This window comes from Aedes albopictus, chromosome 2 (genome assembly GCF_035046485.1).
Source record: "Aedes albopictus strain Foshan chromosome 2, AalbF5, whole genome shotgun sequence".
Taxonomy (NCBI): Eukaryota; Metazoa; Arthropoda; class Insecta; order Diptera; family Culicidae; genus Aedes; species Aedes albopictus.
The window spans coordinates 29,847,083-29,862,136 of record NC_085137.1 but is presented as its reverse complement, the minus strand read 5'-3'; the positions used below and the strand labels follow the sequence as shown (position 1 = coordinate 29,862,136).

At 42.9% G+C, this 15,054-nt stretch overlaps 2 protein-coding genes across 6 annotated transcripts in view; one reads left to right on the top strand and one right to left on the bottom strand.

Moving 5' to 3' along the window:
- The window catches only part of LOC109415853 (THO complex subunit 2), a 27,767-nt gene extending 24,699 nt beyond the window's left edge, over positions 1 to 3,068 (top strand). Inside the window, exons 11-13 of one of the 3 annotated variants that reach the window (XM_019689801.3) lie at positions 1,938 to 2,084; positions 2,156 to 2,281; positions 2,349 to 3,068. In XM_019689801.3, coding sequence (XP_019545346.2) covers positions 1,938 to 2,084; positions 2,156 to 2,281; positions 2,349 to 2,462 — 387 coding nt within the window. In that variant the 3' untranslated portion in view covers positions 2,463 to 3,068. The other 2 variants (XR_009997348.1, XR_009997347.1) reach the window with 2 other exon arrangements.
- Positions 3,052 to 15,054, bottom strand: LOC109415854 (G-protein coupled receptor 143-like). 3 transcript variants are annotated; one of them, XM_062849381.1, is made up of 6 exons: positions 14,401 to 15,054; positions 13,402 to 14,301; positions 7,588 to 8,009; positions 7,196 to 7,523; positions 7,015 to 7,122; positions 3,052 to 3,406 (listed from the first exon to the last, which is right to left on the bottom strand). In XM_062849381.1, exons 2-6 carry the CDS (start codon positions 13,549 to 13,551, stop codon positions 3,242 to 3,244), a joined length of 1,173 nt encoding a protein of 390 aa, XP_062705365.1. In that variant the 5' UTR covers positions 13,552 to 14,301; positions 14,401 to 15,054; the 3' UTR covers positions 3,052 to 3,241. The 3 variants fall into 3 exon arrangements, with proteins under 3 accessions (XP_062705365.1, XP_062705366.1, XP_019545348.3); XM_062849382.1 differs by having other exon boundaries at positions 13,402 to 14,223; positions 14,505 to 15,054; XM_019689803.3 differs by having other exon boundaries at positions 13,402 to 15,054.

The following is a 15,054-nucleotide window of genomic DNA, read 5'->3' as shown; positions in this document are numbered from 1 at the left end:
TTCAAAGTTCTCACGTTCCAAGATCCGACTTTCCAATCGTTGTCCTTTATTCGTTGCCGCGTCAGTTGCCGTTGTGTCAATCCGTTTACTCTACTATTGCTTTCCTGGGTGTTTGAAGGTTTTCAGCAGGCTACCTTACCGGGGCCGCGCTGCCTGCATTGCGTTGAAGAGGCTGCCTTCTTAGGTATGTATCTTTTTTGTATTATATAAAAGTGATTAGGCCGAAACGTCACGCAAAAAAAACAATATCGTTTTATTCGTTCACCGAGAAACATCAACAAGTAAAGCTTCTTAGGTATAGCTGACGCGATACAGCATTTCATACTCAGCCGCTGGGTGCCAGAACAGACGCTGTTTGAGCCGTCCTTGGTGAACAGACGCTCGGGACGTACCTCCTGAATCTAGCTGAAGTCAGAAGGACAACAGTGCCCAGGCTGCACTACCAGCTAAGCATACAACTCTTAGCTGGCGGTCTTTGTCATCGTTTGACCCGTGGAAGCATGAGGTAGGAACTTGTGAGGAACAGAGCTATGTTGGACGCTCTCCTTATCGACTCACCGTTTTGCAGCCCAAGTGACACGATGACCAAAGACAAATTAGCAATCATTGTCAATGTTACCACCAGCCTAGAATCCAAAAGCTTCCGTTGGCATTGGGTTTCTTGTTAAGAAATCTTACCGCATTCGGTGCTTCCGCCTTTGATATTTGGGTTTTTAATGCACACAGCAATTCAAATCGAAGAAATGTGAAATTTTTGCAGACGTTTGTGAATTTATTCACCCAAAATAGGGTATGTAATCCTTTGTGAAACAAAATTGCGGCTTTCTTAAGCGGCTGATATTTTAATGATCTTTTATCTCACACTGAACCGAATTTCCTGATCAGATCTATATATCAATCATATATTATTGTGCTATTGGAATAGCATTTGAATGTAATCAAGGGCTGCAAATGAAGAGTATATGCAACTCATATGGTATGACTACTATACATAGACCTTTTCATGTGACAGGTCCGTGTATGCGTTTATTTACAAAGGTTGAACAACAGCTGCAAACACGGATCTATCATATCCACACAAGAACTGCCAAATACTCGAAATATTAGCTAATTTAAGATATCAAATGAAAATGCCCATTGCCTATTGACAAGCCTAAGAATGATTGATGATTCGTGTTGCTAAGAAGTATCATTTCATAAACACCTATTTCCAATGTTAATCTTGCAATCCATACTTGGTCCATCTGTGTCAATCTTGTTCCTCCAAATCTAGCCAGATGTCTTGATGTCCAGCACTAAATGGTATTTGGTAGCGATGTGTTTCGTTCTGTTCCTACACTTACCGACGCTCTACAGCGCTAAAGTTGTCTTAATACCATACCGGATCTTGCTGCTCCTCTCCGAAATTATCGAGAAGTCGCTTCACCCACAGCATCTGATCTATAACCTCAGCCATAGCAACGAATTCCGACTCCGCAGTGGACAATCAAACACATGACTGACTTTTCTGCAAGTTTGGAAAGTAGTTTGACGAACCACTGGAACAAACACTTGGTCATAATCTGTCCCGTACTGCTCCCGTACTTTAATGAAAGCATTATGTGTGTTTTCTGTAATTGCACATTTTACGAAATTTTCAGCTCGAAATGAAAATTTTCTTGACTCGCTTGGGTAAAGAGCTTATTCAAATGCCTTATCACGTTATAAAATTATGAGTCCTGACCCCTGATTTTAGCCGTTACCTATTCCAGAATAATATAATATCCAGAATTGCTTCGATTGTGGCAACGAAAGTATTGCAGATTTCCGAAAATATAAAGACCTCGCAGTACCCAATTATTAGCTATGCCAAGGATCAATCAAAATTAAGCCCCCCGAAAGCAGGTATTGTCGACAGCCTATTGGAACACCCTTCCCTCTTTCGATTCCCGTTTTAGAGCAAACACGGCGACGACGGCGCTCCACCCCCGTCATCATCTTCCACCGAGTCCAAGAAGGAGCGCAGCAGTAAGTCCAAGGACAAGCGCGACAAAACCGACGAAGAGAAGGAACTGCGCAAGGAGCGCAAGCTCGGTCGAAAGCGGGTAGGTTTACTGGAGTTCAGTTTAAGTATTCGATACATTTAATTACGGTTTGTTTGATTTTGTCGCCCCAGGATCGCGCCGAGGAGATTATGCTTGCGGAGAAACGTCGCCGCGAGGAAGAGAAAGCCAAGTTGCATCTACAAAACGGTGAAGACGACCTCGGCTCTTCGCATCGCGAAAAGCATCATCATCTGAGGGTTAGTGTTAGAGTATGAGGGTTAGTGTAGTTTCATTAACCATATTGTTATTCCGTTGTTGTTTCAGGAAAAATCACCCTCCTACAGTGGACGTGATCATCGTGAACGCTCCCACGATCGTATCGATCGCAGCGAAAAGCAGTACATAACGAAATCATCGCGCACCAGATCCGGCTACTAGAAAAGAACAACATCCTGCTCTGAGAACTGGTATGACTTTTTGTTTTGAAGAAATAACCATTACCTACATTTAACACAACTGATTTTCCGTAAGATTTTCCGTTTTCGACTTTCCAGTACAAAGCAAATGATTTATGAAATAGAAAAAAGTGACCGTATGATTAATGCATAGATGTTAGACCATTTTTTGAATGCAATAATTCAAAACTATTTTCAAAATTATAGCTTCTTTTGTGGAATTTTAGTTAGGACAATTTTTGGAATCCAGTTGTGACGGGCGTGAAAGAGTTATGAGTTCAAAGCTTGCGAATTTGGTGTGAATGATCTCGGTTGAAGGTTAGCGAATATCGCCGAACCTGTTACATATTTTCTTTCTTTCTAAAACCAGTAGTTTGAAGTAACAATATCTAGTAAGCCTAATGTTCAGGTAATGCAACCATGCGCATCTAAATAGAAGTACATTTTAAACGCAGAGTGAACACATTCACTCACACGATTATTGAAGACTTGTGATTTTAAACCACACTTTCTCATGACTTTCGTTTGGAAATGTGTAAATGTCATCCACTGAAGAAAATAGAATGAATCTGTCCTAAGATATGAACGAAACTTTCGATGAAACTGTCATTTATTTGGGTGGAACAAAAAAGAAACCTTACAATGATTGTCATATAAATAAGTAGAGTCTTAACGGTATAGAAAATTAATGCACCTTAAAAACTAATTTGTGTGTTAATAACAAAGTTTTGCTAGCCCACAGTCAATCGTCTGTCCTGGCTACTAAACCAATGTACAGGAATTGATGCTTCGTGTTGGTCTTGGGTCCAGGCCGATGGGAGATTCTTGGAGTAGGACGTTTGATCCCGATGATGAGTCGGGCTTGAAGATCTGTGATTGAAGCAGAGGCGTTGCTTCTGTTGCTCCATGGGAGTGGCGATTGCGGCGCTGAAATTGTGGGGAATGAGTATCAGTTTTGGGTAAATACAAGCTGAAAGTGGCGGGTAATTGGTCTATCATCTTTTTTACTCCCATTTTTTCAGGCGTGGTCTTTTATGCCTAAAAATAAAGACCACCAGCCCAAGAATGGATTTGGGAGAAATCCCAAGAGAGATCCACGAAGGATTTCCGGAACGATTCCCGGAAGGAATCCCTGAAAAAAAAACCAGGAGAAATACCAGCAGATATCCCTGAAAGAATCTAAAGAGAACTCGCTGAAGGAATACCAGGAAAAATCTAGGTATGAATACCGAGATCAATCCATGAAATAATTTCAAAGAAGATTCCTGGAAAAATCATTAGAAGAATCTCAGAATCTTGAAAGAACTCTCAGAAAAATCTCTAGAGAAATCCCTCAAAGATATTCGGAAAGAATCGAAGAAATCGTGGGGAAAATTTTTGAATTAATCTTTGAAAGAATCTGTAAACAAAATTTTAAACTGAATAATACCACCATACATCCATCAACCCATGATAGAATATTCAACACGAAAGTACTAATTACCCCTATACTGCGAAAATACGATAATTGTTGATTAGTGTGTAGACTGCTTTGAAAGCGAACGTGAAAGAGGAACAATAAAACCATTATTTCAGTAACAAATTTTGAAAACAACGTATAATCAATGGTGTAGCATTGATTATACGTCGTTTTCAAAATTTGTTACTGATTTGTTATCCTCTCTCGGAAACCGGGCGTATATATTCTTTCTTTGAACGGGTCATATTGAGAATCGTCTTGATGATTCGGAAATTGTAGGGATTAAACTTACAAATCCAGGAGAAATCTTTAAAAAAAAATCTAATCAATGAAGGGATTCCAGGAAAAATCCCTAAAAGAATCTAAACAGGAGTTCCTAAGGAAATTCTGGAGAAATCCCGAAGAGAGTCCTATGAAAAAAAACCCAGATTAATCCACCTAGTGGTGATAGTGCCTTTCTCGTCGAATACGTTCTCAAGATTTTGTTGTTGCCATAAGCTTCCTCAATCCTGAGAATACTCTAGAACTAAATAAATCTCATTTTCCGTGTCAATAATTGAGCTCAATCCATCAACGCAAACCATAGTTACATCATCTCAAACTTGGCCGTTTTGTATGAAATCGGCGTTTGTCCGATCAAATATGCACCACAGTGTACACATAATCAACGACCTTCCGTAAAAATTTCATGAAAATTGGTAGAGAAACTCAAAAGATATGAATCGGCAAACATCGCAGTAGCTTTCAAACCAATTGATAAAAATTGATGAAACTTTGCAAGATTGTGTCTATAAGTATCGAACCTGATAACAAAAATTCATAATTATCATCACAGAACTTTGAACTGTAGCGTAAAAGTACCATCTACTATGCGAATGAAAATTTGTCATGATTGTACAAAATGCTTAAAACCACGTCTGATTGTTTTTCATCCACAGTTAAAAGCAATGCATCGATTTTTATGAAATTTGGCACAACAAATGAACATACACCAAAGAGTTCTCAGTCAATAGTTTGGCCAATTTCACCGATTTATTACAGAGCTGCAGCCGTACTTCTGTGTCCCGATTATAGCAGATACAGGCTTTACTGCCGGTAATCTCAGGTGTGGTCAGAGACAATTTTCTTGCTGCCCGTTTATCTGGTTATCGAACATTCTTGTTGATTTGATGTATCGCATGCCTGGTTTGATTCACCTTTTTGATTGGCCTCTTCCGGTGCGAAACCTGGAACCGGTTCCGGAATACAACCGGTTCAGATATGGTCTGAAACTATTTTTCTGCTCACCGTTTATCTGGTTATCGAAAAAGCTGCTCTTTGATGTGTCGCATGCATGGGTTTGGTTCACTTTTTTTAATTGGCCACTTCCGGCAGGGCACCTGGAACCGGTTCCGGAACACTACCGGTTCAAATATGACCTGAAACTATTATCCTGCTTATCATTTAACTGGTTATCGAAAAAGCTGCTATTTGACGTGTCGCATGCATGGGTTATGTTCACTTTCTTATTTGGCCACTTCCGGCGGGACACCCGGAACCGGTTCCGGAACACTACCGGTTCAGATATAGTCTGAGACTATTTTCCTACTTCCCATTCATCAGATAATCGAAAATGCCGTGGTTTGATGGGTCGCATGCATGGGTTGATTGCATTTGCATATCTGGCCCCTTCCTGGGGTACCGGTCCGGAACACCTAAATGGCCATAACTTCGGAACGGCTGGACCGATCTGAGCCATTTTTAATAGGAAACAATGGGACAATATACCACGTCGAATGAACCATCGGTCGTTGAAATCGGTTCATATTTACTATCTAAAAATGAGGTGACCTTTTTGTACACATACACACACACACATACATACACACAGACATCATCTCAACTCGTCGAGCTGAGTCGATTGGTATATAACACTTGACCCCTCCGGGGGCTCTATCAAAAAGTCGTTTTTGGAGCGAACATATAGCCTTTCGGTACACCTTGGTGTACGAGAAAGGCAACTAGGCAGGAATCTATGAAGGAATTCCCAAAGGATTCCTGGAGAAATCATTGAAAAAATATCATATTCAGACATATTCTTTAAAAGAAACTCGGGAGAAATCCCTGAAGGAAATTTTTCGGAATTCGGGAAGAATCAATAAAGAATCGTGGTAAAAAATCTCTGAATTTACACTTCTAAAGAATTCCTAAATGAATCTCCTGAGGAATACCTGAAAGAATGTCGGAAGAAATCCCATGAAAAAGCACTGAATGAACTCCGGGAAGTATCCCTGAAAGAATCGCTAGACAGAGGAAAAAACCTGGAAGACCAATTAAGAAACCCCGAGAGGAATCAATGAAGGAATTCTGGGAGGTATTGCGGAACAAATCCCGGGAAGAGCCCCCATTAATTATCATTCAAGTATCCTTGATTGAATCTCGGGAAAAATCCGTGAGGAAACCCAGACGGAATGCTTGGAGAAATCCCTAAAATAATCCCGAGAGGAGTCAATTAAGGAATCTCAGAAACTATCTCTTATGAAATGATGGAAATATCACTGAAAATAGGAATTCTTAACAGAATTTTAGAAAAAAAAAAAGAAAAGGAGAATCCTTACAGAATTTTGGAGGAATTCCTGAATAAATCTTAGGAGAAATGCATCAAGGAACTTCAGGAAGGATTAATAAAGAAATTCAGGAAAAGTCGCTGAATATTCCCGAGAAAACGCAGGAGAAATAAAAATTATCCCGGGTAAAATTTGTGGGCGAATCGCAGGACAAATCCCTAAAAGAATGCTGGAGAAATCCCAGAGAAATGGTGAAGAAATCCCTTTGGAAATACCAGGAGAAACCCTTGGAAAAATCCCGGCAGGAATGCCTGGTGGAATCGTTAGAAGAATACTCTAAGAAATTCCAAGATAAATCTTGAGTGGGATATCAGAAGGAATTCCAAGTGAATTGCTCAGACGAATCTAGAATTCTTGAGAGGAATTACAAGATCAAATCTTCGTATTTCTTCACTGAGTCGAGACACTTCCTGCAGAGCAAAAGCCTTCTCTTGAAATATCAAGAGAAGGTCCATCTGAAAGCTACATACCCTGCCTTCGGCTTCCCCATTGTCTTCATGTCTTCGTAACCGCCAACCGCAGTTCCACCTCTGGTACACCAGTGTGTTCAGGAACGCTTGAAGTGGATTTGTTATAGCCTGCAAAAAGAGTCAGAAATCACAAATTACACCGTATCAGTACCTCAGATGTGGTAATTCTAACGATCCTTACCATAACGTACCACACAGTGACGATCGTCTGGAATGGTAACGAGAACCACATGGTCCACAGGATGATACCGTTGAGCAGATTCGGCAGCCAGCACACGTAAAACACAAAGTTGATTAGAGAGAACTTCATCTTGAACTTGGTCATGAGATCGCGCTCGGTCGACGTCATCTGGCTGAAGCGCGCCACCAGCTGCCGGTCGACCTGTCGGGAGGCCGTGAAGTACAGCACCGGGTTGGCCACCATCACAGCGACCATCGGCCCGTACGTGGTGAGGTAGTTGGGCAGTATCCTCAGATAGGCACTGCCGATGTCGTGCACGTTATGGCAGCTGTAATGGGAACATTTATTTTCAGTCAAGAAATAAAAAAAACACTCCCTTCGGCCACACTTACTCGGCATCCGGAACGTATAGCACCGTCAGCCCGGACGCTGTTAGCACCGCCGATATGCTCCACACGTACCGGTGGTAGGTCCGGAGAGCTACCCCCAAGCCGGCCAGCTGCCGTCGCACGTTGATCGCATAGCACAACGTCCACAGCCAGGTGCACATGTAGAAATACTGGATCCAAGCCGACGAGACGGCACAGAAGATAACGTTGGTGGTGTCGTCATCATCGCTATCCGGAGGGATCACATTTTGTATGTACTTCCACAAGGCCGACCGCAGAAAGACACCGAACGAAGCGCACAGATCGGCCACCGCCAGCCACACGATAATACTTCGCCCGGTGCTGTAGCCGGTTAGGGAGGAGGAACCTGGTCGACGCCGTCGACCGTACTGGGAATTGGGCAGGTCTTCGTCGCGAATCCAAATCTGCAATGGGTGTTTAAAAGGCTTTAGTCCGGGATTTTGTTATGAGCTAGTTGATATGAATTGAACTAAAATCACGTCAGGTAATTATTTCCAGTTTAAGCTTCTTCTTCTTTCTCTATATGACTCTACGTTCCCACTGGAACTTGGCCTGTTCTTTTTTCACAGTACATAATTAAATGATAACGGGAGGTGATCGAACACCGGGGCATACGGATTGCTCAAGCGGAGTAAGCCTAGACGTGGCGAGGGCCCACCAGTGGGCTCTGCTGGGCCTCTTCATCAAGTCCACACATCCGGAAGCACCTCTGTACAAGCGACATGGAACCGCTTCCAAAGTGTCACTGCCCAGCTAAGAGTGTTTCGGGCACATCAGGAACGACGCTAATAAGTTCCCGATTATGGCATACTGGTCATGTTAGCTGGTACCACAAGGATCATTGGCGACTACTTCATTTGCAGTAAGGGATAGCGGCTCTAGGAGGGACCCAACAGAAATGACCACTAAAATGAACAACAACATCAACAATGTGATCGAGAGTGGAGATGCAGAGGGAACGGCGTCGAACCCGTCCGCGCGAACAGGACTGGCGAGATCGCCTATACGAGAAGCTGGTGTACCCACCAGCGAACAGATAGCAGGAGGTTTAACAAGAGGAGCACGAGGCGCTGCAGCACCGGCCGAGGAAGCGAGGATGATCGACGCGGACCTCACGCAGGCGCCGAACCGCAACAGGAGCAGGCTATCAAGTATTCAACGGGCGGACTACCATCAGCAAGGACCTGAAATAGGGCCTGCTGAAGCTCCGCAAATCGCTGGCTCGGGCCAAGGAGTATGATCTCCTGGTCGAAGAGCGGTGTGCGGCTGATGCGAGCAAAGAGGAGTGGTCCACCCAAACAAACGACTTTTTCTTTGCTGGCAAAGCGACGATAGAGTACGAAACCATGCAGCTTTCCGGAGCCGTAGCTGAGAGGTCAAACCGCCCTACGGCTCGATCTGCATTGTCGAAATCTACCGAGGAGACGCGGCCCAAGAAGCGTCCGGCAATGCGGGCGAAAGCCCAGAAGAGAAAACGGACAGCTAACACGAGTACCCAGGCTGCCAATCGGAACAAGGGAGGGAGAACCTTTGGATTACGGTTGGAAAGAAGAAGATAGTGAGAAAAGGGAAGGTAGCCCGCAAATGCGAACGGTGTGACGCACTGGTCTTCAAAACTGAGGCAGACACGTACGTCGAGGTGCTGCGGGCCATGTGAGGTGATAATCGTCTCTCACCGCTGGGCGCGGATGTAAACAGCACCCGGCGCACCAGGACTGGAGAGATGATAATGGTGCTGAAGACTGCAGGCACATCCTACAAGGCACTAGCTCAAGAGGTAGGCGAAAAAGTGCAGGTAAAAGCCCTAACGGCGGAGGCTCTCCAGTGTAAAAACCTGGACGAGATCTCCGACGCAGAAGAGGTCACAGATGCACTTAAACAGCAGAATGAGGTAGATGCACCAAGTGCATCAATCAGCCTGTGAAAGGGCCCGGCAGACACGTAGATTGCCACGATCAAGCTCCCCGTATGGGAGGTGAACAAAGCGATTGCAGTCGGCAAGATTAGGGTAGGCTGGTGAGTGTGCCCGCTTAGCATATACGAACCGTCAGGTCAGTCTTGGACTCAAGTACAGACCTTGGTACAGACATGACCCTACCATCGGACCCATACCGCATCCCTTACGATAACGGGAACTGAGTAGCGGATAAGGCCAAGCCAGCGGCGATCTGTACAACCGGTCGTTTTCCGGTTTATGAAATTATTTCCACGTCGCACGAGGGCTTCGCAAAGGGGTGTACTACTGCAGTTGTTATGCCCCTCCCAGGTGGCCGATAGACCAGCTTTCGTCTATGCTGGATTCGCTATCAAACGCACTACACGCTAAGAAAAAGTTACTCTAAAATGAGTAAGATTCACACAAAACTGAGCTAAACTGGAACAGCTCAAAAAATGAGTAAATTGCATTTCCAGCTATAGCGCTGGCCCAAGTGCAAAAATCCAACTGGTTTGAGCCGTATAATATTCTTCGCATCATCAAGAATATTATACGGCTTAAACTAATGAGATTTTCGCACTTGGGCCAGCGCTATCGCTGGAAAAAAAATTTACTCAATTTTGAGTTGTCCCACTTTAGCTCCAAAATGAGTGAATTTTCTGACCGTGTAATGGGATTGAGCTCCGAGGTCATCGGTAGAGACTTCAACGCCTGGGCGATTAAGTGGTGTAAGTAGCTGCTCGACTAACGCGAGAGGCTGAGCTCTACTTCGAACCCGAACAGCCGACTGCGGACATTCCCGAGTAGGTAATAAAATCTAACGAATAGCACATTACATTACTGAAAAACTAAAACTGATATTGGTTTGATTGAGATCTAGTATTGAGAAACACTCAAAAATAACTAGGTAAGATACTACTTACAAGATTTAAACAATATCAGACAAGACCTGTCGACCCTTTTCCTTGACGGTAAAAAAAATCTGCCAACAGCCAGGATTGAACCTTCGGCCTTAGGATTCGCAGGCGGCGATGCTTACCACTCAACTGTAGATCACTGTTATGGGTGTATGTGTACACGCAGAAAAATAACACATATTAGAATCAAATTTAAAGAGACTTTGAATCAAACAAAATATTTCTTTGTTTTCAATATTGGAGAATTCATAATGCCAATATGAGCAAGCTGATTCAGTTTTACCTTCAGATTTTCAAGAGCAGATCTGGTCGTAAATGATAGCTCGCTATCAGTATAGCATATTATAGCAGTATTCGTGTTCGATTCTCGCTCGCCTTTTTTATTTTGCTTCCACTTTCGAACAAAAATATTTTGTTTTTGAATCTAAGTCCATGAATATTTGTTTCAAAAAAATATAGTCTTTGAAATTGCAAAATTACTTACTTTCAAAGCAATGATGTGATAGATTCAAAGTCAACAAGTATTTGAAACTAAAATCAGTGCCGCGGAGGCTTGATTGTTAAAGCAATGAAAATAATGCTTTGAAACAAATACCAAATGTATTTGATTCAAAGCAAAATGGTATTAAGCCGTGATTCAATGGTTTATTTTCTTTGATTCAAAGCACTTTATTTTTGAGTTTAAAATATTTTTTTCTGCGTGTACCATTTTGTTCAGAAGAACTAAATTTATCCTTGGGTAGAAATTTTCAGATATTTCGACAAGAACAAAAATTTCTATCATATCGCTTTCAGTTGTTTGTACAATATTCATTAAATCGTTGAATAACGTATCGAAGTCAAATCGAGATGTTACATCAAAAGGTGTTCGATTTGAGATGCGATTTAGATAGGGGAGTGGAACCATCTCGGTAGGGCTCCTGTTTTGGGCCTTTTCTGCTATAACTCAACCAATGTTGAACCAATTAACACAGTTTTTGGAACGTATAGCATCTAGCCGTGTCCAGAATTTCAAGTTAATTGGTTTGGAATTGACTGAGATATAGCGCTACCCTATTCTTGTGTACTCGGGTTATATATAACTAAAAGTTCTAATAAAAGGGCACTTTATAAGCTAAGCAGCTTGTTCGAGGTTGCTCATTAGCCTTCTAAGCAGCTTCATTTTTAAGTAATTTTGGAACTTGAAAGTTCACATAAGCACGCTGAATAGCCTTCTAAGCAGCTTCTGACAGAACTTTGACAAAATTCATGCAGAAACAAAAATGTGTTTTTCAGAATCACAACCCTGTTGGTGGTTGGTGGTTAGACCGGCCCACATTTATATGAGGCGAAAAAAAAGTTCTCAAAACTCACGGGGCACCCTCTAGAATTATGCCTTTGCATGAGAAGAACAATCTGAGAAAGATTCAGCTCAATCGGTTAAAAAATGACTCATTTGCGCCAACTCATTTTTTAACCGACTGGGCTGAATCCTTCACAGATTGTTCTTCTCATCTAAAGGCACGATTCTAGAAGGTGCCCCGTGGAAGTTTTCGACATTTTTGTACTTGGGCCAGTCTATTGGTGATTTATGTCTGTTAATGATATATTCACACATGTCGCTAATGTCGCTGCTATGTAGATTTGAACTGGATCCTCCTGCGTGATAGCCTGCCGACTTACTGCTGCGCTGCTGAAGACACTTGACGAGGTCAAGCTAAATTCACTACTGTACAAATGTGCAAAACTAGCTGCCGACAGAAAATCGATTCAAGTCAGACTTTACCTGCTGTCCACTCAATCGCAACTGCAGTACTGTGGTAAAGCGTAGGGTTCTCACGCAGCGACTATCGCTTCGAATCCGATGGGCGGCAGTTTTTTTTTTTGCTCAAGCCTAGTATTTATTGATTTGATAAATTTATATTTGTTTTTTTATTCGTGTATGTTCAAGCAGTTGTTTTCTGCAAAAGAGATAAACTTAATCTTCATTGGAACACAATGCTACTGAACTGAACTTCTATGAACTTGAAAGCTCCGACAAAGTTCCGAGTAACACCTTAAGCAGCTTTAAAGTTCCGCGAAGTTCAGATAAAGTTCCGAATGGAACATTCTGGCTGCTTAAGGACAGACTTGTTAGAATCCCAAATGGCCACCACAATGGCTGGCACCTACTCACGATTTCGAAAGCACAAATCTCTTCGTAAACAAAACCAGCGCACCTGAGCTTCTTATTTTAAGCTTATTACAAGTGAGCAAGAACAGAATATTTTTTTTTTGTTTATTAAAGAGGTTTTAAACCAACGGGTTCATTCGCCTCTAAAAAAAACAAGAACAAAATAATAAAATGCACTGTTGTTTGAAGCTTGCTTCTTGAGATTTGTGCTTCTGAAGTTCTGATGCACTGTTGAGGCGGGATTTCAAGACGTTTGTCCTTAAGAGGCTAACAATGAGCCTTGCCGGAACTTGCATCCGAAGTTCCAACAAGGCTCATCATTAACCTCTAAAGCAGCCAGAAAGTTCCATTCGGAACTTTTTCTGAACTTCGCTGAACTTGAAAGTACATTTTGGAATGGGAAGCGGAACTTCTGGTTACTTGGGTACTTTCTATGTACATTCAACAGAGAGAAAAGTAGCCCCCAATAGGTAACAAGTCAGGCGCTGTCCATAAATTATGTAGACCTAACGCTAGCCTTCTCAAACCACCTCCTCCCCCTCGACTTCGATCACTATTTAAGAAATTTGTATTGACTGTAGACTTCGATCAGACAAACCAACCCCTCCCTCCTAGGTTTAAGTTATTTATGGACGGGGTCATATTCCTCGAAGCAGCACGTACTGCTAGTAGAAAGCTGTTATTTTGAAGATCTTTTGTGCCTGACAGTGTAGCACAAGATTATTTTTTTTTTATAAAAAAAAAATAAAGGTAAACTAATACTGAACTTCATTACATATTAAAAGACGCACCTGATATATGGCACCGGCTATCCCCAGCACCGACGAAACAATACAAACCACAATATACCCGTCGGTGTTGAACTCGGACATAAGTTTTACTGCCGGCGGCGATCGTATCCGATTGTGGCAGCAGAATGTCTGTATTGTGGGATCTGCCATTATTGTCGTTGAAGCCTCTCATGCACTGTATCCTTATGTAGGTATCCACGTATAGTCCTTATCTATATACTTTCCCCACCAGCACTCGATGGCCTTGAACTGGCTCATTCACACAACTTCGGGGGTCAATTCACACGATCATCACATTATTTCGGCGGAAGCCGCACACCACACCAATCGACGATAGCTCGATCAGCCGACAACTGCTGCACTTCGCTTAGACTGATCGTCGTCTAATCCATCCATTCAACTGCAATCGACGAGTTCTTCTTGATGGCGACACTTAAATCTTCACTCCCGTCTTTGCTCAAATTGGAAAAGCTTATCATCTAGGGATTTAGCTTGACTTGATTTGACTCTGGGGCTAGGTACGCGTATCACTTCTTCATTCCAATCCAAGTGCCTCATCTCAGGCGCAGCTAGCCTATCACCGTTGATTGCTTCAATGTCCACAGAAAAAGTTTCAACACTGATCACACAAGTCTTCCTGCTTCCCGCGTCCACGGTTCGGAAGCCCCATTATTTGGCTTCCTTATCTCACCCACCGGAATAGGGGGAGACAATTACGAAATTTACTGCCCTACACACAACGCACGAAACCCCTGAAGAAACGCACCGACCGGTGATGAGGAGCATGTGCTCTCAAGATATTCAAATCTGCGTCCGTCGAATCTACGAGGTATAGTTCACACGTTTTCTGACTCACAACTAAGCTAAGCCGGCGACGGGTAGGCCGGGACGATCCTAAAGCTAGTCCAACAATACGAAAGAGCACATCAGCATTGTTTTTTTTAACATACACGTTTCTGTAGATTTGGATTTATGACCTTTCAGAGTCCACCTACGTACATTATTGTGATATCGTTATTAAGTGAACGCTGATCATCGACAGAAGCGTGTTTGTCTAAAATTTGGATGATGTGTCCTTTCCTATTATTGGTCTTGAAATCTACACCGCGTCGACAGCTAGAATGCACCAGGCAGATAGGATGCCGACGACGACAACGACTGATAAGACCGATTCCGTTTTTGTTTTTGCTGATTTCTCTCGCAGCTCAACTTGCAGTCGTCCTGATGGCGCTGATGACATTGAATGAAAGTAATAGAAATAGAGTGAATTAAAACACAGATAACAGTATTAGCTTGTACTGGCTGACGGTGGTTGTTGTGGATGGTCGTCGTCGTCGTCACCACTGACTGCTCCGAAGCGTAGTGACGACAGACAGGGACTGCCGCAGACCATGCGGTCGAGGGTACGCGTAGAATAGGACCGGTTAATTCACATTGTTTCGCTTTTACTGCTGCTAACAAACTCACACAATACCTACCAAGTGCCCCCAACGGCCCAACCACACATCACTTCAATACTTCTATTGCCTAGTGAAGCGTGCACGGCTCGGCTCTGTGGTGTGTGGGAAAACACGTGAAGCCGCAAAAATGTGGTTAAGACTCACCAAAGGAAGGTGCTTCCCGGCGCATTGTGTGTATGAATTCATTGAAACT

Excerpts from the sequence above, each read along its gene's own strand:
- LOC109415854 (XM_019689803.3), bottom strand. The coding sequence starts at position 13,551 with ATGGCAGATCCCACAATACAGACATTCTGCTGCCACAATCGGATACGA. Across the intron at positions 7,123-7,195 it reads TCACTGTGTGGTACGTTATG|GCTATAACAAATCCACTTCA; the intron begins GTAAGGATCGTT and ends CTCTTTTTGCAG. Across the intron at positions 3,407-7,014 it reads ATGGGGAAGCCGAAGGCAGG|CGCCGCAATCGCCACTCCCA; the intron begins GTATGTAGCTTT and ends CCACAATTTCAG.